This window comes from Salvelinus fontinalis, chromosome 16, assembly GCF_029448725.1.
Source record: "Salvelinus fontinalis isolate EN_2023a chromosome 16, ASM2944872v1, whole genome shotgun sequence".
Taxonomy (NCBI): Eukaryota; Metazoa; Chordata; class Actinopteri; order Salmoniformes; family Salmonidae; genus Salvelinus; species Salvelinus fontinalis.
This window is the reverse complement of record NC_074680.1, coordinates 3,979,868-4,000,622: the sequence shown is the minus strand read 5'-3', so window position 1 is coordinate 4,000,622 and position 20,755 is coordinate 3,979,868. Positions and strand designations below refer to the sequence as shown.

Here is a 20,755-nt window from a genome sequence, read left to right as displayed (position 1 = left end):
TATTTCACCTTTATTTAACCAGGTTGGCCAGTTGAGAACAAGCTCTCATTTACAACTGCGATCTGGCTAAGATAAAGCAAAGCAGTGCGACACAAACAACACCACAGAGTTACACATGGAATAAACAAACGTACACTCAATAACACAATAGAAAGTCTATATACAGTGTGTGCAAATGAAGTAAGATTAGGCCATAGTGGCGAAATAATTACAATTTAGCAATTAAACACTGGAGTGATAGATGTGCAGAAGATGAATGTGCAAGTAGAGATACTGGGGTGCAAAGGAGCAAAAAAACAAAAACAATATGGGGACAAGGTAGTTGGGTGGGCTATTTACAGATAGGCAATGATCTGTAAGCTGCTCTGACAGCTGATGCTTAAAGTAGGTGAGGGAGATATGAGTCTCCAGCTTCAGTGATTTTTGCAGTTCGTTCCAGTCATTGGCAGCAGAGAACTGTTAGGGACGTTTTCCTTTATGACGTAATTTGTAATCAAGGTATGATTCATTCTGTGCATATGTAATTCTGTGTGATTAGTTAGGTATTTAGTAAATAAATAATTAAACCCAATTTTGTATTGCTGATTCGACTTGTTTGCCAGGGTTCGTGAAGATAACCAAGAATTTACAACTTTCAGATGAGACTGAAATAAGGTGACGATTAATATTGACTGCTATTGATGTAAAATATTACTAGGTCTTTAAGAGTTTATTCGGAAGATAACAGCTCTATAAATATTATTTCGTGGTGCCCCTCCTCTCTAGTTAATTACATTTACATGATTAGCTCAATCAGGTAATATTAATTACGGAGAAAGTATTTTATAGAATAGCATGTCATAACACTTAATCCGGCATAGCCAAAGACACGACAACGGCTTTGCACACTCTTGGTATTCCCTCAACCAGCTTCATGAGGTAGTCACCTGGAATGCATTTCAATTAACAGGTGGGCCTTGTTAAAAGTTAATTTTGGAAATTTCGTTCCTCCTTAATGCGTTTGAGCCAATCAGTTGTGTTGTGACAAGGTAGGGGTGGTATACAGTAGATAGGGCTATTTGCTAAAAGACGAAGTACATATTATGGCAAGAACATCTCAAAAAAGCAAAGAGAAACAACAGTCCATCATTACTTTAAGACATGAAGGTCAGTCAATCCAGAAAATGTGAACTTTGAAAGTTTCTTCATGAACAGTTGCAAAAACCATCAAGCACTATGATGAAATTGGCTCTCATGAGGACCGCCACAGGAAAGGAAGATCCAGAGTTACCTCTGTTGCAGAGGATAAGTTCATTAGAGTTAATTGCACCTCAGACTGCAGCCCAAATAAAAGCTTCACAGAGTTCAAGTAACAGACCCATCAACATCAACTGTTTAGAGGAGACTGCATGAATCAGGCCTTCATGGTCAAATTGCTGCAAAGAAACCACTACTAAAGGACACCAATAATAAGAAGAGACTTGTAGGTGCATGAAGGTCCATGAAGCATGGAGGAGGTGGTGTGATGGTGCTTTGCTGGTGACACTGTCAGTGACTTATTTTGAATTCAAGGCACAGCATTCTGCAGCGATACGCCATCCCATCTAGTTTGCGCTTAGTGTGACTATCATTTTTATTTTTGTTTTTGAACAGGACAATGTCCCAAGCCACACCTCCAGACTGTGTAAGGTCTATTTGTCCAATAAGGAGAGTGATGGTGTGCTGCATCAGATGACCTGGCCTCCACAATCACCAGACCTCACCCAGTTGAGATGGTATGGGATGAATTAGACCGCAGAGTGAAGGAAAATCAGCCAACAAGTGCTCAGCATATGTGGGAACATCTTCAAGGCTGTTGGAAAAGCATTCCTTATGAAGGTGGTTGAGAGAATGCCAAGAGTATGCAAAGCTGTCTTCAAGGCAAAGGGTGGCTACTTTGAAGAATCTAAAATATATGTTGATTTGCTTAACACTTCTTTGCTTACTACATGATTCCATATGTGTTATTTCATATTTTTTTCCATTAAGAAAATGTAAATGTGTTTTGTGTGAAAGGGATAACATTTACATTAGTGGCAAAAATGGTTTCAGAGATGTGTTTTTGGTCCAAAATGTGGTGTATCGAATACAACCCAGAATAATTTATTTATGTATTAATTAAGAAGTGTTGATTGTGGTTAGATGCAATGACCTGAACCAGAATTGTCAAATGTGCCTACAAGCAGGGTTATTTTGAAGTTGTCTCATCCAAAAGGATTTCCCTTTGACAACTGATTCTGTGATCGCAAATCTTGGATGAGCTTTTGAAATAACCTGCCTTAGAGAAAGGAATGAAATAACTTCATAACTTTAGGCTTTTTAAGAGCAGAGAAAACTGAAAGCCCCAAATGCAGCCTTTTTAAATCATCACTGTATGTCTCAAATCAGAGTTTATGTAACGAAAATAACAAATATATATATTTTATTTTTAATGATTTACTTCCTGAGCCTCCTTTTGCCATTGAAATGCTCAGTCTGATCGTGTGGGCGTTGATACAAATTTTTATACAGTTCATTCGGAAAGTATTCAGACCCCTTGACTTGTTCCACATTTTGTTACATTACAGCATTACTCTAAAATAGACATTTTTACAAATACATAACAAAATAAAATGTACATAAGTATTCAAACCCTTTACTCAGTACTTTGTTGAGCGATTACAGCCTCGAGTTTAGGGTATGACGGTACAAGCTTGGCACACCTGTATTTGGGGAGTTTCTCACATTCTTCTCTGCAGATCCTTTCAAGCTCTGTCAGGTTGGATGGGGAGTGTCGCTTGTTTGATCGGGTTCAAGTCCGGGCTCTTGCTGGACCAGTCAAGGACATTCCGAGACTTGTCCCGAAGCCACTCCTGCATTGTCTTGGCTGTGTGCTTAGGATTGTTGTCCTGTTGGAAGGTGATCCCTGAGGCCCTGAGCGCTCTGGAGCAGGTTTTCATCAAGGACCTCTGTACTTTGCTCCGTTCATCTTTCCCTTGATTCTGACTAGTCTCCAAGTCCTGCCGCGGAAAAACCTTTGTTTAACAAGGCAAGTCAGTTCAGAACAGTGGGTTAACTGCCTTGTTCAGGGGCAGAACGACAGATTTATACCTCGTCAGCTTAAGGATTCAATCTAGCAACCTTTCGGTTAATGGCTCAATGCTCTAACTACTAGGCTACCTGCCGCCCCACTACATGATGCTGCCAACACCATGCTTCACTGTAGGGATGGTGCCAGGTTTCCTCCAGATGTGACGATTGGCATTCAGGCCAAAGAGTTCAATCTTGGTTTCATCAGACCAGAGAATATTGTTTCTCATTGTCTAAGAGTCTTTTAGGTGCCTTTTGGCAAACTCCAAGCGGGCAGTCATGTGCCTTTTACTTAGAAGTGGCTTCCATCTGGCCAGTCTACGATAAAGGCCTGATTGGTGGAGTGCTGCAGAGATGGTTGTCCTTCTGGAAGGTTCTCCAATCTCCACAGAGGAACTCTGGAGCTCTGTCAGAGTGACCATTTGGTTCTTGGTCACCTCCCTGACCAGGGCCCTTCTCCTCCAATTGCTCAGTTTGGCCTGAGCGGCCAGCTCCAGGAAGAGTCTTGGTGGTTCCAAACTTCTTCCATTTAAGAATGACGGAGACCACTGTGTTCTTGCGGACCTTCAACGCTGCAGACATTTTTTTGATACCCTTCCCCAGATCTGTGCCTCGACACAATCATGTCTCTGAGCTCTACGGACAACTCCTTTAACCTCATGGCTTGTTTTTGCTCTGACATGCACTGCCAACTGTAGGACCTTATATAGACAGGTGTGTGCCTTTCCAAATCATGTCCAATAAATTGAATTTACCACAGGTGGACTCCAATCAAGTTACAGAAACCTCTCAAGGATGATCGATGGAAACAGGATGCACGTGAGCTCAATTGAGTCTCATAGCATAGGGTCTGAATACTTACGTAAATAAGGTATTTGTTTATTTCTTTACATTTCTAAAAACTTGTTTTCACTTTGTCATTATGAGGTATTGTGTGTAGATTGATGAAGAAAAACAAATATTGAATCAATTTTAGAATAAGGCTCTTTCACTGCAGATGAGATCACTGCACTGCCTGATACACCAGAGCGTGCTTTGCACTTAACTCAGTGGTGACTTTAAAAAAACTCCCCATCGACTCAGTTATGGACATTAAACTTTATCCGATCAACGTCTAGCCTGCAACATTGCTTGTTTTGTAGTCTGCTGAGCATCGTGATCCAGTTTTACATAATGATTTTCGGTGGCTAAACAAGGGCAATAATGCTCTCAAGAGAGCTGCCTATGTGATCTTAGGGTGGAGATAGTTGCTTTTCTCTGTGATTGCCACCACAAGAATGCCAACAGATAGATGTTTTTGTTGTTGTTGTGATATCTACAAATCAATTGAATGGACTTAATTTGGGGCCACATGGGAGGGATAAAACAATTAACATGATTAACACTTACAAAATAAAAAAAAGTATTTTCTCCTCTGATTTGAGGCCAAACAAAAAAAACTCTCCATTTCAAATCAAAGTTTATTTGTCACCTGCGCGGAATACAACAGGTGTAGACCTTACCGTGAAATGCTTACTTACAGGCTCTAACCAATAGTGCAAAAAAGGTATTAGGTGAAAAATAGGTAAAGAAATAAAACAGTAAAAAGACAGGCTATATACAGTAGCGAGGCTATAAAAGTAGCGAGGCTACATACAGACACCGGTTAGTCAGGCTGATTGAGGTAGTATGTACATGTAAATATGGTTAAAGTGACTATGCATATATGATGAACAGAGTAGCAGTAGCGTAAAAGAGGGGTTGGCGGGTGGGACACAACGCAGATAGCCCGGTTAGCCAATGTGCGGGAGCACTGGTTGGTCGGCCCAATTGAGGTAGTATGTACATGAATGTATAGTTAAAGTGACTATGCGTATATGATAAACAGAGAGTAGCAGCAGCGTAAAAAGAGAGGTTGGGAGGGGCACACAATGCAAATAGTCCAGGTAGCCATTTGATTCGTAAAAATCCAAATACCTTCACAGATCGTCATTGTAAAGGGTTTAAACACCGTTTCCCATGCTTGTTCAATGACCCATAAACAATTAATGAACGTGCAACGATCGTTAAGACACTAAAAGCTTACAGACGGTAGGCAATTAAGGTCACAGTTATGAAAACTTAGGACATTAGAGGCCTTTCTACAGACTCTGAAAAACACCAAAAGAAAGATGCCCAGGGTCCCAGCTCATCTGCGTGAACATGCCTTAGGCATGCTGCAAGGAGGCATGAGGACTGCAATGTGGACAGGGCAAAAAATTGCAATGTCCGTACTGTGAGACGCCTAAGACAGCACTACAGGGAGACAGGACGGATAGCTGATCGTCCTCGTAGTGGCAGACCACGTGTAACAACACCTGCACAGGATCGGTACATCCGAACATCACACCTGCGGGACAGGATGGCAGCAACAACTGCCCGAGTTACACAAGGAACGCACAATCCCTCCATCAGTGCTCAGACTGTCCGCAATAGGCTGAGAGAGGCTGGACTGAGGGCTTGTAGGCCTGTTTTAAGGCAGGTCCTCACCAGACATCACCAGCAACAACATCGCCTATGGGCACAAACCCACAATCGCTGGACCAGACAGGACTGGCAAAAAGTGCTCTTCACTGACGAGTCGCGGTTTTGTCTCACCAGGGGTGATGGTCGGATTCATGTTTATCGTCGAAGGAATGAGCATTACACGAGGCCTGTACTCTGAAGCGGAATCGATTTGGAGGTGGAGGGTCCGTCATGGTCTGGGGCAGTGTGTCACAGCATCTTCGGACTGAGCTTGTTGTCATTGCAGGCAATCTCATCCTGACATGACCCTCCAGCATGACAATGCCACCAGCCATACTGCTCGTTCTGTGCGTGATTTCCTGCAAGACAGGAATGTCAGTGTTCTGCCATGGCCATCGAAGAGCCCAGATCTCAATCCCGCAGCCACGTCTGGGACCTGTTGGATCGGAGGGTGAAGGCTAGGGCCATTCCCCCCAGAAATGTCCGGGAACTTGCAGGTGCCTTGGTGGAAGAGTGGGGTAACATCTCACAGCAAGAACTAGCAAATCTGGTGCAGTCCATGAGGAGGAGATGCACTGCAGTACTTCATTCAGCTGGTGGCCACACCGGATACTGACTGTTACTTCTGATTTTGACCCCCCCTTTGTTCAGGGACACATTATTCCATTTCTGTTAGTCACATGTCTGTGGAACTTGTTCAGTTTATGTCTCAGTTGAATCTTATGTTCATACAAATATTTACACTTGTTAAGTTTGCTGAAAATGAACGCAGTTGACGTTTCTTTTTTTGCTGAGTTTATGTTCAGTGATCACCAGTACAGATTACTCCCGTGATGTCGGAGATTTTAGATAAACTGAAAGCTAACTTTGCAACGACATTTGATGAGGTGAAGCCCCACAGAGGTGGTACAGTTTGTTATAGGGACATATTCTCTATTGATGCAGGGGAGAGAGACTTCTCCACAAAAGCTATTCAACTGATATATACCATGCATAAAATGTGTGTATTTTGTTTTATTTTTACACATAGGAAACCTTATATGCATATCTGTAACCAGCATCACATTCTGTTCTATTTTCTATTTCTTTATTATTTCATGTCTTGTTTTATTTTTACACATAGGAAACAGAGAAGATAATGAAATAGAAAATAGAACAGAATGTGATGCTGGTTAACTGAGATGTGCTATGCATAAAAGGTTTCCTATGTGTAACTAAAAACAAAAGATGTATGTAAAAAAACAGACAGAAAATGTGATATTAATTTATGTGATGCAGGTCAACTGTGTGTTAAGTACAAAATGTGTTCTATTATTTGAACAATTAGATGCATTGAATTAAGCTGATCTTAAATGAACTTTTAGCAACATTTAATTTTAATAAAAGTGCTTTGTAAAGTTGTGTTTGTGCAGTTCAATTTTTTAAAATTAAATACTGGTTTTAGGAAGAGTAATCCCATTTAGAATACGTCTGGCCCCCCAGTAAATAACCTCTCTCAAATCTGGCCCCGTAAGAATATAGTTGAATAGCCTTGCTCTAGAGCAGAGTTTCCCAAACGCACATTTCAGAGTGTTATTTCGACCACAGCATGGAAATATCAATAATAATAAAAATAGGAAAATTGTCTGAATGCACTGCCCCTTTAAAACGTGAGACGAAGTGCATATTACATTTTAACATGGTGGAAAGGGAAAAACATTTGTATATTATTCCTGAGTGGTTTGTTTTAGTCAAGGTCATAAAGATACAATTTAATTATATTTTACATGCTTACAGTGTTAGTTTCATCAGCTGTTGTACAATATGTTATAAAACAGAGGAAAAAATACATTTTCACTGCCATGGGCCTTTAACAACAGAGCTTGGTTCACCAAGAGTCCGATGTCAAAAACTGTCAGTTCAACTAAACTACTGTGAAGCTTTGCATCCTATTGGTCACATGTTCTAGACTCTTTGTATAGTACACTATCTGCACAGTTTCATTGTAGTGCCTTCTTCCAGTCATCCTTGGCCCAGTCAGGTAGGCGAGTTGAATATTCAAAGTCTGGTCCTGTATAGCGCAATGCATGGAGGTACATGATGAGCTCCTTCTCAGTGGGGTCTGGACGTACAATCACTGCATAGAGGGTACCTCGTGTTTGTAGAAGCTGAGTAAGAAGATTCTGTGGACTTTGTTTGATCCCCATTTTCTTCAGATGGTCTGGGTAACGCAACAGGTGTGGCTGGACTGCTGTGGAACTGATTTGCACTCTGTTTAGTCACTTAAAACAGAATTGCAAACCTGTGGCAACAGCTCTGGCTGAGATGTCTGAGCATCTTTGCCATAGACGTCAGACTGCGCATTGCTCACCTGTCCGATTCGGTCATCTGGGATGTCTAGGGGATGAAGACTCGTCTTCAAGCGATGTTCTTTCAGAATCGCTTTGAGAAGGTTGTCGTCACTCATGCCCACCCTTCGCCCTGTCGGGACCCCAAGCAGAAGAGCCGTAGATGGGGTCGTTGAGGATGGGGTAGCCCAGGAACTGGAGACTGCGTCCAGTGAGAGGGTGGCAGCACACTACACTGGAGTGGCCGTTCCAGTTGAGTCTTTGGAAGACTGTGCGGCATTCCTTGCCTTTAGGATGCAACCTGTACAGTTCCACCTTGAAGGAAACCACCAGGACAGGATCCTCACAGATGATCTCGCCCTCTGGGAACTCCCCCTCCACTCGACAGACGTACTCCTCCAGATGTAGAAGATTACATACTGTATCAGTGACTAATGTCAAACTTTGACAAAGTGTATTTTATGTTCAGTCAGAGAGAGATTATACTTGAGGGCCCATTCAATCCACACTGGTAACCAGATTTCCAGGATAAGTGAATAAAAAAAAAAGTCTTAGCAGTTTATATGATTCCGAATGTCCCTTTTCGATTGAAAGTGGAAACTGCACTAACATAAGGTAGACTGAGGATGTCCGACCTGTCTTTCATGCACCAACACGTCCAGTTTTTGGGACACTTCCAAAGTGCGGGCGAAGAGCAGCACCCCAGACGTGAGGCGATCCAGCCGGTTCACAGTTTGAAGGCCACATATGCCCCGTTCCTTTCCCAGGATGAAGATGACCATGTTGTGACGGACGCGCCCGCAAGGATGGACTGGCATCGAGGCTGGCTTGTCAACTACCAACGCCTCCCCATTATCTTCCAAAATCTCCAAGGGCCATCCGACTACAGGTGGCTCATGGCGATGCACTGTCTTCCTTAGGAAGTCATTGTCTGAGTGGAGACTTTCTGCAGACTCAAAAAACATAGGATCAAAGGTTTGGCTGCTGTATCTGATTCAAGCCAACATATTCATTGACAGGGAGGAGACAGATTAATCATACTTGGTAAGTTCAATCAGGCTGTAATACACAATTAATGGGTATATACAGCATGAAACTAATGCCTGCAAAATTCGACAAGACACATTTTCAGTCTAATAAAAAAAAAAAAAAGATACATCTACACTACAAAGTGTTGATTGGTCTCCATCCTCCCGATTCAGAATAAACCATTTTCATTGTAATGGCAACTAACTTTACCTTGGTGCCGAACCGAACCATTGCAACTTGAAAAAGTCGGGTAAACAATAGTTTCCTGTGGATATTGTCTCAAATTTCTAGCAGCTAAATGACAAACTGGTACAGTAAGTTTAAATGTTATTTTTTTTCAACATTCTGGCTTGTTAGGAACATTTACATGATTTGGCAGGCATTAGTTTCAGGCTGTATATACCACATTTTATATTACAGCATGATTCATCTGACTATAACTTACCCTGAGTGTTATGGAGAGGTCATCCACTGGTGGCTCGTTGAGTCGGATGCCCTAATGTAGTACTCCAAAGGCTCCGCTTGGAAATTCACTGCTGAAAATCTCAAGACTTTTCCCAATCCAGCGTCCCTTGCAATACGTTTTGAAGTCGAAGTAGTGAGTGCACTTTGCGTAGACCTCCTTCAAAATAGTAAACTAGACACTGTAATGTACTTGTCCTCTTGCTCAGTTGTGCACCGGGGCCTCCACGCCTCTTTCTATTCTGGGTAGCCAATTTGCACTGTTCTGTGAAGGGAGTAGTACACAGCGTTGCACGAGGTCTTCAGTTTCTGGGTAATTTCTCACATGGAATAACCATTTCTCAGAACAAGAATAGACTGACTAGTTTCAGAAGAAAGGTCTTTACATTTTGAGCCTGTAATCGAACCCACAAATGCTGATGCTCCAGACACTCAACTGGTCTAAAGAAGGACAGTTTTATTACTTCTTTAATTAGCACAACAGTTTTCAGCTGTGCTAATATAATTGCAAAAGGGTTTTCTAATGATCCATTACCCTTTTAAAATGATAAACTTGGATTAGCTAACACAACGTGCCATTGGAACACAGGAGTGATGGTTGCTGATAATGGGCCTCTGTACGCCTATGTAGATTTTCCATTATAAAACATATCTGCCGTTTCCAGCTACAATAGTCATTTACAACATTAACAATGTCTACACTGTATTTCTGATCAATTTGATGTTATTTTAATGGATATTTTTTTTAGCTTTTCTTTCAAAAACAAGGAGCTTCCCCGAGCTGACAAGGTAAAAATCTGTCGTTCTGCCCCTGAACAAGGCAGTTAGCCTACCAGGGAACAGTGGGTTATCATTGTAAATAAGAATTTGTTCTTAACTGACTTGCCTAGTTAAATAAAAGGTTCAAATAAATATATATTATATAAAAAAATTATCCACTTTAAATTCTGTCTGCAACCCAACAAAATGTGGAAAAAGTCAAGGGGTGTGAATACTGTAGATGGTTAAACAAAATCAAAAACCAAACAATCCACAATGTCTTAAAAAAAGCAACATTATTTCCCATACATTTACAAACAAGCAAGCATTTTCATTACAATGTTTTTATTGACAGGTTATGGCACTTGCGTATAATCATTTCAATAATTTTTTCAAAATAAAGTGCATGTATTCCCATCGCTAAGTAAAAAGGGTTGTTTTTCTGTTACTAAGACAGAGGAATTGTGGTCATTTAGGTCACTATGTTTACTTGGATTCACGTCAGACATTAGAATTATTTTTTATGAATTTGTTCCGTTTATCAAGACATGTAATCTTCATATTGGTTGGTGAAGCCCGATCACTTAATTTGTATGAGTGTTGCATCTTCGTAAAATTACATCATACGTATATTTGATGTAACCTTATAATAAATAAGCCAACCTTTCAGCCAGACATCTGTGAGGAACATAAACATTGTATTTTGAGGTTCTGAATACAACTCCAATTGCAACCATTAATCCAACAGCCCTTGGCAACCCTCTGGGACAACGGTCATCTGCAACTCAGTTTTAGTCAATAAGCACATAGGACGTGTTGCTAGGCTGCAGACAGATGGCGATCTAGGGAACACAAGAGCTGCAGCACCAGCGCCACCTTCTGCAGGGGCAGCCACACGACACGGCAGTCAGAGCTCACCTCTGGAAAGAGAAACACAGAATAACATCTCTCAGGAGAAATAATTCTAGATGTGAGATGATGAACTAAGGTAAGGTCCTGATGGCAGGTGATGGTGACAAACTGACTTCAACAAGTTGGCTGGACGTCCTTTGGGTGGTGGACCATTCTTGATAGACATGGGAAACTGTTGAGCGTGAAAAACCCAGCATCGTTGCTGTTCTTGACACAAACTGGTATGTCTGGCAACTACTACCATACCCGTTCACAGGCACTTAAATATGTTGTCTTGTCCGTTCACCCTCTGAATGGCACACACACACAATCCATGTCTCAATTGACTCAAAGGCCTTAAAAATCCTTTAAAACAGTCTCCTCCCCTTCATCACTGATTGTAGTGGATTTAACAAGTGACATCAATAAGGGATCATAGCTTTCACCTGGTCTGTCTGTATACGTACCCAGGCCATTGGCGTCGCTTGTCAGTCAAAGGAACATAGATCACCCCCATAAGGGCTTTCCTGATGAAGGTGCCATCACTCTGGCGATCGTACTGTTCTAGGACCTGGCTTCCCCCATCAGGACCAACAGGCAAAACCAGCCTTCCACCAGGCTTCAACTGATCCAATAGCTGTGTAATGAAGGCATAAATGATGAGAAAAATGCACGCATTTACTTTCCCTCCCTTGTGAAAAGACAATGTTGTAAAATTTGTGTTAATGACATTATAATGCTCTGATATAATTCCCATAATGATTTAAAATGCTCTGAAATACTAATGCCATTTATATAGTAATGCTTTGACATCATAATGCCTATAATGTTGTAATAATGCTCTGACATAATGGCCGTCACGATGTAGTGATGCTCCGATATACAGTACCAGTCAAAAGTTTGGACACACCTACTCATTCAAGGGTTTTTCTTTATTTTTTTACCATTTTCTACATTGTAGAATAATAGTGAAGACATCAAAACTATGAAATGACATATGGAATCGTGTAGTAACCAAAAAAGTGTTAAACAAATCAAAACATATTTTATATTTGAGATTCTTCAAAGTAGTCACCCTTTGCCTTTGACAGCTTTGCACACTCTTGAGAATGCCAAACTTTGACTGGTACTGTAGATGCGGTAAAGGAGTCAATTGAACACAGACACACACTGACCAGATTGGCGCATATTCAACAAATCTGACATACAAAGTGGATATTCGTCAAATCTGTCATGCTATATGTATTGTAAAGTATTCACAACCCTTGACTTTTTCCACATTTTGTGGTGTTACAGCTGGCATTTAAAATGTATTACATTTCGATTTTTGGGCTTACACACAATGTCAAAGTGGAATGTTTTTTTTGTTACATTTTTCACAAATTAATTGTCTTGAGTCAATAAATATTCAACCTCTTTGTTATGGCAAGCCTACATAAGTTCATGGGCTTACTCTGCGTGCAACAATAGTGTTTAACATGAGCAGGGAATTTCAAACACAGATTCAACCACAAAGACCAGGGATGTTTTCCAATCCCTCGAAAAGAAGGGCACCTATTGGTAGATATTTTTTTTTTTTTAAAGCAGACACTGAATATCCCTTTGAGCATGGTGAAATTATTAATTAGGCTTTGGATGGTGTATCAATACACCCAGCCCCTACAAAGATACAGGCGTCCTTCCAAACTCAGTTGCCGGAGAGGAAGGAAACCGCTCTGGGATTTCACCATGATGCCAATGGTGACTTTAAAACAGTTACAGAGTTTAATGGCTGTGATAGGAGAAAACTGAGGATGGATGAACAACATTGTAGTTACTCCACAATACTAACCAAATTGACAGAGTGAAAAGAAGGAAGCCTGTACAGAATAAAAAATATTCCAAAACATGCATCCAAGGCACTAAAATAATACTGCAAAAAATGTGGCAAAGCAATTAACTTTTTGTCCTGAATACAAAGTGTTATGTTTGAGGCAAATCCAATACAACATTACTGAGTACCTCTCCATAATTTCAAGCATAGTGGTGGCTGCATCATGTTATGGGTATGCTAAGGACTGGGGAGTATTTCAGGATAAAAAGAAACGGAATGGAGCTAAGCACAGGCAAAATCCTAGAGGAAAACATGGTTCAGTCTGCTTTTCACCAGACACTGGGAGATTAATTCACCTTTCAGCAGGATAATAACCTAAAACACAAGGCCAAATCTACACTTGCTTACCAAGAAGACAGTGAATGTTCCTGAGTTTTGACTTAAATCTGCTTTAAAATCTATGGCAAGACCTGAAAATGGTTGTTTAGCAATGATCAACAACCAATTTGACAGAGCTTGAAGAATTTAGAAAAAAATAAAATCAGCAAATGTTACACAATCCAGGTGTGGCAAGCTCTTAGAGACATATCCAGAACGACTCACAGCTATAATCACTGCCAAAGGTGCTTCTACAAAGTATTGACTCAGGGGTGTGAATACTTATGTAAATTTTATATTTCTGTATTTAATTTTCAATAAATCTGCAAAAAAATCTATTTTTTTCTCTCACTTCGTCATTGTGTGTAGATGGGTGACAAAAAATGACCATTAAATCCATTTTGATCCCACTTTGTAACACAACAAAATGTGGAAAAAGTCAAGGCATGTGAATACTTTCTGAAGGCAATGTAAGTCCGATTTGGATATATTTGGCAGTTTTGTCTGCATACAATGGCTAAATGCTAACTCCTGTTCGTATAAGCTGGTTAGTATAGCTAGCATACAGAAATCGGTGGTGGTAGACAAAGTATTTTTAACCCATTCTTCTCCCCAATTTCGTGATTACGATCTTGTCTCATCTCTGTAACTACCCAACGGGCTCGGGAGAGGAGAAGATCGAGTCATGTGCTCTCCGAAACATGACCTGCCAAACCACGCTTCTTAACACCCGCCCGCTTAACCCGGAAGACAGCTGCACCAATGTGTCGGAGGAAACACCGTTCAACTGACGACCGAGTCAGCCTGCAGGCGCCCGGCCCACCACAAGAACGCGATGAGCCAAGTAAAGCACCCCGGCTAAACCCTCCCCTAACCCGGACGACGCTGGGCCAATTGTGCGCTGCCCTATAGGAATTCCGGTCATGGCAGGTAATGACACAGCCTGGGATCGAACCCCAGGCTGTAGTGGCGTCGCAACACTGCGATGCAGCGCCTTAGACCGCTGCGCCACTCGGGAGGCCCTACATACTGAGATTTTTACCTCAACATAGTGTGAAATACACATAAACAATAGCCTAAATGTAACCTAATTTTACTCAGGGGCAATGAAGAGACCCCACACGTTTCCATGGCAATTCCATTGTTTCGCTCATGTTCAATTCACCTCTTTACCGCATCTATTACTGATGATAAATTCAAGTCGTCAGTAAAATAAAAACACTGGCTTGAAAGTTATTGATCGGCCAAGTCCTTACAGCTTTAGGGAGTGTAGGCGCGGCTGCCCCTACGTGAATGGCATCATATGGGGCTCCATCAGGGTAGCCTAACCGTCCATCTCCGACTGAGAAAAACACAAATATTATGAAACATTGTTATGGTGTGTGGAGAGAGAGAGAGAATTGATTTGACAATTTAAAACAATACAATCACACGTGGATCATGCATTTACAATCATCAATGATAACACAAGAAAGTATTTTCATTGTGGTCCTCTTACTAGGCATACATTGGTTACACATAAAACAAAAAGACAGGACGACATTGTCATAGCCTGGGGCATTACATACAGATGTTTATTTTTAATTGCTCGATCATTAGTCAGCTTTTGACATTCTTCTTAAATGAAGTTATGGTCGGTTTGGCTTTGAGTTGCTGTGGTAGGTAGGTTGTTCCACTCAACAGTGCCGGTATATAAAAACAGAGTCTCTGGCTCTGGTGTTGTATTAGTGGACATCCCTAATATAAGTACAATTATTTCGATAGGTACATGGGGGCTGAGTAAGTAATAATTCTATGGATCAGACCAAGTTGATTTAATATGACCCTTTTCTCTACAGATAGCCAGCCTAGCTGATTAAAATGCTCAACCTCCAGATGAGTACGCGGGGGGAGTTTAAGTACACCTCGTACCAGCTTGTTTTGGCTGGTCTGTCGCTTAGATGATCATTAGATGTTTAGGGATGCTGGTGAACCATGATGTCCATGCGTAATCAAAGTGACACTGAACTTGCGCACCTGCCAGGTGAGAGACTATGTCCCTGAAGGTTTTAACAAAGAGAAACCAAAAAATAACATTCCTAGCTCGGACCTCAAAATATCTTGATAGTGACACCCTAAAGACTTAGGGTGTCACTATCAAGATATTTTGAGGTCCGAGCTAGGAATGTTATTTTTTGGTTTCTCTTTGTTAAAACCTTCAGGGACATAGTCTCTCACCAGTCAGGTACATATCCAATTCACACCCAAAGTAGCTGACTGAGGTTTTTGGTGTAACCACTGAGTTGCCCACTTGCAAGCTTTACTCTGGAACCAAATAATGTTTTTCCAAGATGCAGAGAAAGTTTGTTACCTGAAAGCCATTTAGTGATATTGGATAACTCTGCACTAAGGTTCTCTTCTACTGAGGCTTTGTCCTTATGGGACGCCAGTAGAGCATAGTCATCCGCATACAACTAATTACAAGAGCAGGCTGATTTCATATCGTTAATGTACAGTAGGAAGAGAAATGTGCCAAGGTCCTCCCCTGCGGCACCCCACAGCTAATCCCCTTTGCAATAGAATGTTTTCCATTAACATATATCATTTGGTCTTTACCCGTTAAATAGGATTCAACCCAGTCAATGGCCATTCTCTTAAAACCAAGGGCTTTTAACTTATAGAGCATGATACTATGGTCAAACATGTTAAACGCCTTCTGCAGATCCAGCATTACCATTCCACAGAAATTTCCCTGGTCAACTTCTTTCCTGATTAAGTCAGTTAAAAACAATAGACGTGTCAGTGGAGAGGGACTTTTTAAAACCAGACTGTAGTTCGTATTACATTTTATTCTTACTAGTATTTTCCTCTATCTTTAGACATCACACTCAAAATAGATACAGGTTGCCCTTGTCTGTTTTGCTGCCCTTTTTGTGGATAGGGATCACTCGAGCAAGTGTCGTATTCGTGGGAACGCTGTATCACCACTTCCTTCCCTGGTGACACAGGGGGCAATAAGTTCAGCAACATCTCTTAAAAACCTGGTAGGGATATTGTTGAGGCCTGTAGCTTTAGAGTAGTTTAATTCAGACACTCTTAACAACTTCAACCTGAGACACTGCTATAAAAGGAAAAGGCATCAGCTTGTACATCCATCTTGGAGTAATAGCCTAGGACCTGACCCTAGCATACACTCCAGTACAACCAGGTAGCTTCTCAACCAAATTTGAGGAAACTGTTGTGAAAAAAGTATTGCGATTGTCAGCTGCCACTTCCTTGGCAAACGTGACTTCTCCATTGACCTCAATACCCACGCTTTTGCAATTCATTTTCTGTTATCTATATCCCAACTGTTTTAAGGACTGCCACAACATCCTAGGATTATGCCTATTCTCACAAACTCTGTTTTAAAATAGGCTTTTTTTGGCATCTTCAATCATCTGACTAGCTTTGTTCCTTAGGGGTCTGTGTCTAGTGAAAACATCTTCCTCTTTGGTTCTGTTATATTCTGGAAATGCAGTATTCCTTGATTTAATGGCCTCAAGGATTTCCTGATTCATCCAAGGTTCAGTTCTTTGTTTAATTCTTATGGCTTTCCATGGAGCCACTGTAAACAGTCCCATGCTTTATCCATATCTAGACATTTAAGTACCGGGTCCCAATGAACTTTATTCAAGTGATCAATAAATGCATCTTTGCTATAATGTTTCAGACACCTAACAGTTATTGTGTTGTGACAGTTTCTGAGCCTTTTTTTGTGCAATAAATCATTGAAAGGTCACTAATCCCATAGGGAATGACACCACTTTAAGAAATCTTAGATTTATCAGAAACCAATACAAACGTATAGTGTATCATGACTAGATACAGTTTGCCAACTCAACATTTCGATCTTTCATTATTTGTTTCACAAAAAACATGACATATCATTTGCATTGTATGTTGTCTGAACATACAGCTGAATACATAGCCTTTCAGTCACCAGACTTACCGACAAGTCTGATACGCCCTGAAGAGAGCAGCTCGGGGTCGTCAGCCCGGACGTTCCTCACAGAGGTTTGGACCAGCTCATCTATGTGTTCAATCCCTACTACTTTCCCTGAGGGCCCTACCTACAAAGGGAAAGAGAAGCAAATGACTATAAGGAAATATCACACATATGATTATTGTGAAGTACTCATACTGATCGATTCTGGAACTTACCATCCTTGCAAAGCACGCTGTGAGATAGCCACTTCCTGATCCCACATCCAATGCAGATGCCCCGTCCATTAGCTTGTCACTTAGCACCTCCAGGGCATGTGCATGCTGAATAAACACCGGACAGCATCCTGTCATTATCTTTCCTACTTAGAAAACTACAAGTTCTATACTGAGAAACTTACCATGTGTGGAGCACTGATTGTTGCCTTGAATCCTATGAAAACAAAGGAGATCATTATGTACTGTATGTAGTGATAACATCTATTCAACTGTCAATTATGCTACTTTGTACAGGTTTCTATGCTAATCAGAACTGAAGTAAGTCTACACTGAAGTAAGTCTACACACCCCTTGCACAGTCTTCACATTTTTCTGCCTTAAAATTAAATCTAAAAAGGGAATACATTACATTTTTCCCTACAGATCTACACACGCTACTTCACATTTTCAAAGTGAAAGAGAAATTATGAAAAATATAATTATACGAAGACGTCTTGATTGTGTACGTCTTTACACCCCGGAGTTAATACTTGGTGGAAGCACCTTTGGCATCCATTACAGCTGTAAATCATTTTGAATAAGATTCTACCAACTTTGCAGAACACTTAGGGTAACATAAACTGAGTGTACAAAACATTAAGCACACCTGCTTTGTACCTGACAGACTGACCGGGTGAAAGCTATGATCCCTTATTGATGTCACTTGTTAAATCCACTTCAATCAGTGTAGATGAAAGGGAGTTGACAGGTTAAAGAAGGATTTTTAAGCCTTGAGACAATTATTTTGTATGTGTGCCATTCAGAGGGTGAATGGGCAAGACAAAAGATTGAAGTGCCTTTGAACAGGGTATGGTAGTAGGTGCCTGGCGCACCGGTTTATGTCAAGAACTGCAATGCTGCTGGATTTTTCACACTCAACTGTTTCCCATGTGTATCAAGAATGATCCACCACCCAAAGGATATCCAGCCAACTAGACACAACTGTGGGAAGCAACATGGGCCAGCATCCCTGTAGAATACTTTCTACACCTTGTAGAGTTGATACCCCAACGAATTGATGCTATTCTGAGAGCAAAAGAGGGGGGGGCAACTAAAATGAGCAAAAGGGGGGGGGGGGGGGGTGCAACTCAATATTAGGAAAGTGTTCCTAAGGTTTGGTGTACTCAGTGTATATAATGCAGATCAATGAGCAGATATACAACAAAAATATTTCTGAAGTCCTAAAACCTATACTTTGTATGTAAATTACACTGAAGTAATTCCTAATGTTGAAGCAACTCAATATAAGGAAGGTGATCTTAATGTTTTGTACACTCAGTGTATATACATTGTTTTTGTAAAAATTGTTCAAGCTCCGTAAATTTGGTTAGGAATCATTGATCGACAGCAATATTAGAAACCTCGTCTCTGATTTTCGAGCTAAATTAAGTCAAGACTGAGACTGGACCACCCAGGAACACTCAACACCTCTTGGAAAGCCATTCGGGTGTGTCTTTGGCATTACATCTTTTGTATTTGTCCCGCTAAAAAAAATAAAACTACCCTAGGGTTAGGTTTTCAGAAGACTGAGGCGGGTTTTCCTCGTACTTTTCACTTGATTTGCTCCTTTCATATTTATCTTGAACATGACAAACCTTCCAGCATACCCATAACATGATGCCAACGCCACAATACTTCAAATTAGGCCAAACATAATAATAATTGCAGTGTTGTGTCTTTCTTTTGTTTTATTAACGAAGGCTTCCGTCTTTTTACTTTGTCATACAGCCCAGTAATGTGGAGTGAACACAATGTTGTTGATCCTCTGTATTTTCAAGTATTGTGGTGGCAGCATCATGTTATTGGTAGGGTTGAAATATGAATGGATCAAAGCCCAGATAAAAAAAGTTAGAGGAAACCCTGCCTCAGTCCTCTTAATACCTAACCCTGGAATAGCATTTGAATTTTGTGTTCCTGAATAGTCCAGTCTCAGTCCTGATTTAAATCTGCTTGAAAATCAGAGACAATGTTTAAAAATACTGCTTCCCATCAATGACTCTCATCCAAATTTACTGAGCTTGAGCAATTTTTAGAAAAAAAATGGACATAGAGTATCTTGCCCTAAGATGGTAGAATCTTATTCAAAATGATTCACAGCTGTAATGGCTGTCAGAGGTGCTTTCACCAAGTACTGTATTAACTCTTGGGTGCAAAGACAAACGCAATCAAGACACCATTTTTTATTAATTTGGAAAACAAATTAGATGTGTAGAATTTCACTAGGCACTGTACCTATGGACTGAGGGGAGTCAGCATAGGGGTAGTCTCTGGAGTAGATCCCTCGGTCGGTGGCAAGCATGGCGTCAAACACCCGATCACTGCGGATAACCCCATGTTCTTTGGAGTAAAGGAGGACATTTTCAAAGACAATTATTGAACACCGTGGCTTTTTAGCAGGATATGGGCATCAATAATAAACAGCAAAAAATAAAACTGTTTGCACCTTGCAATAGTATGTTTCCTACTCTACATGCCAAAGAGGCATGTTTGGTCTACATCAGTGGTTCTCAACCAGGGGTAGTACCCATGTGGGTGCTTGGCCTATCCCCATTGAGTACTTGAGAAGACTCTTGAGACCATAGGCTACTGGTGAAATGCATAAGGGGGTACTTGGTGGTACAGTAACCAAAAAAGGTTGCGAACCACAGGTCAACGTAACATGTTTCCATCTGAACATTCCACAACGTTGTGCCCTGCTGAACGCAGCCCAGGACTGACATCAGTCTCTCATACCTCTCAGGCGGTCGATAAGTTCTGAGTGTGTCTTTCCAGTGGACATCCATGCCATGGTTCTTGACAGCAGCACACCCATAGGGACTGCCACTACAGCCAGTCTGAACACTGCTTGCATCTCCTACACTGGTGGAGCTCCCTGACAATGTCAATAAAAACACACAATGTCACACAAAGACCCCATTGCAAGGTATGCTTAGACCGACCGACCGACCCCCCCCCCCCCCCCCTCACTCACACACACACACACACACACACACACACACACACACACACACACGTTTATAATAACAATCGACAATATCAAGTTTGTTAGCTTGCCATCGAACTCAGCAAAAAACGGATGGTTTATTGTTTGCATAACTCATAAAATACTACATGTAACACTAACGTGAGTAGCAAAGCTTTTCCAAATTATGAAAACGTACCTTGATAGTAGCTACTACCACCATCGATCTTCAACATTTGGACTGTTGTAGGACACTTCCTGGTCCCCACAAATGACTACCATAGCTGACCAATAACTTTGGGTTTACTTAACTGAAAACCAATGAGCACCAATAGAACCTAT

General features: G+C 41.0%; 1 protein-coding gene and 1 pseudogene across 1 annotated transcript; both read right to left on the bottom strand.

Moving 5' to 3' along the window:
* Positions 1 to 7,550: 7,550 nt before the first annotated feature.
* LOC129813449 (pseudouridylate synthase RPUSD2-like) lies at positions 7,551 to 9,727 on the bottom strand (annotated as a pseudogene).
* A 749-nt stretch (positions 9,728 to 10,476) lies between these two features.
* On the bottom strand, positions 10,477 to 20,719 carry pcmtl (l-isoaspartyl protein carboxyl methyltransferase, like). The gene is made up of 9 exons (XM_055864170.1): positions 20,613 to 20,719; positions 20,185 to 20,323; positions 19,684 to 19,788; positions 17,595 to 17,626; positions 17,413 to 17,517; positions 17,201 to 17,321; positions 14,487 to 14,572; positions 11,507 to 11,676; positions 10,477 to 11,068 (listed from the first exon to the last, which is right to left on the bottom strand). Exons 2-9 carry the CDS (start codon positions 20,300 to 20,302, stop codon positions 11,056 to 11,058), a joined length of 750 nt encoding a protein of 249 aa, XP_055720145.1. The 5' UTR covers positions 20,303 to 20,323; positions 20,613 to 20,719; the 3' UTR covers positions 10,477 to 11,055.
* Between the last annotated feature and the right edge of the window lie 36 nt (positions 20,720 to 20,755).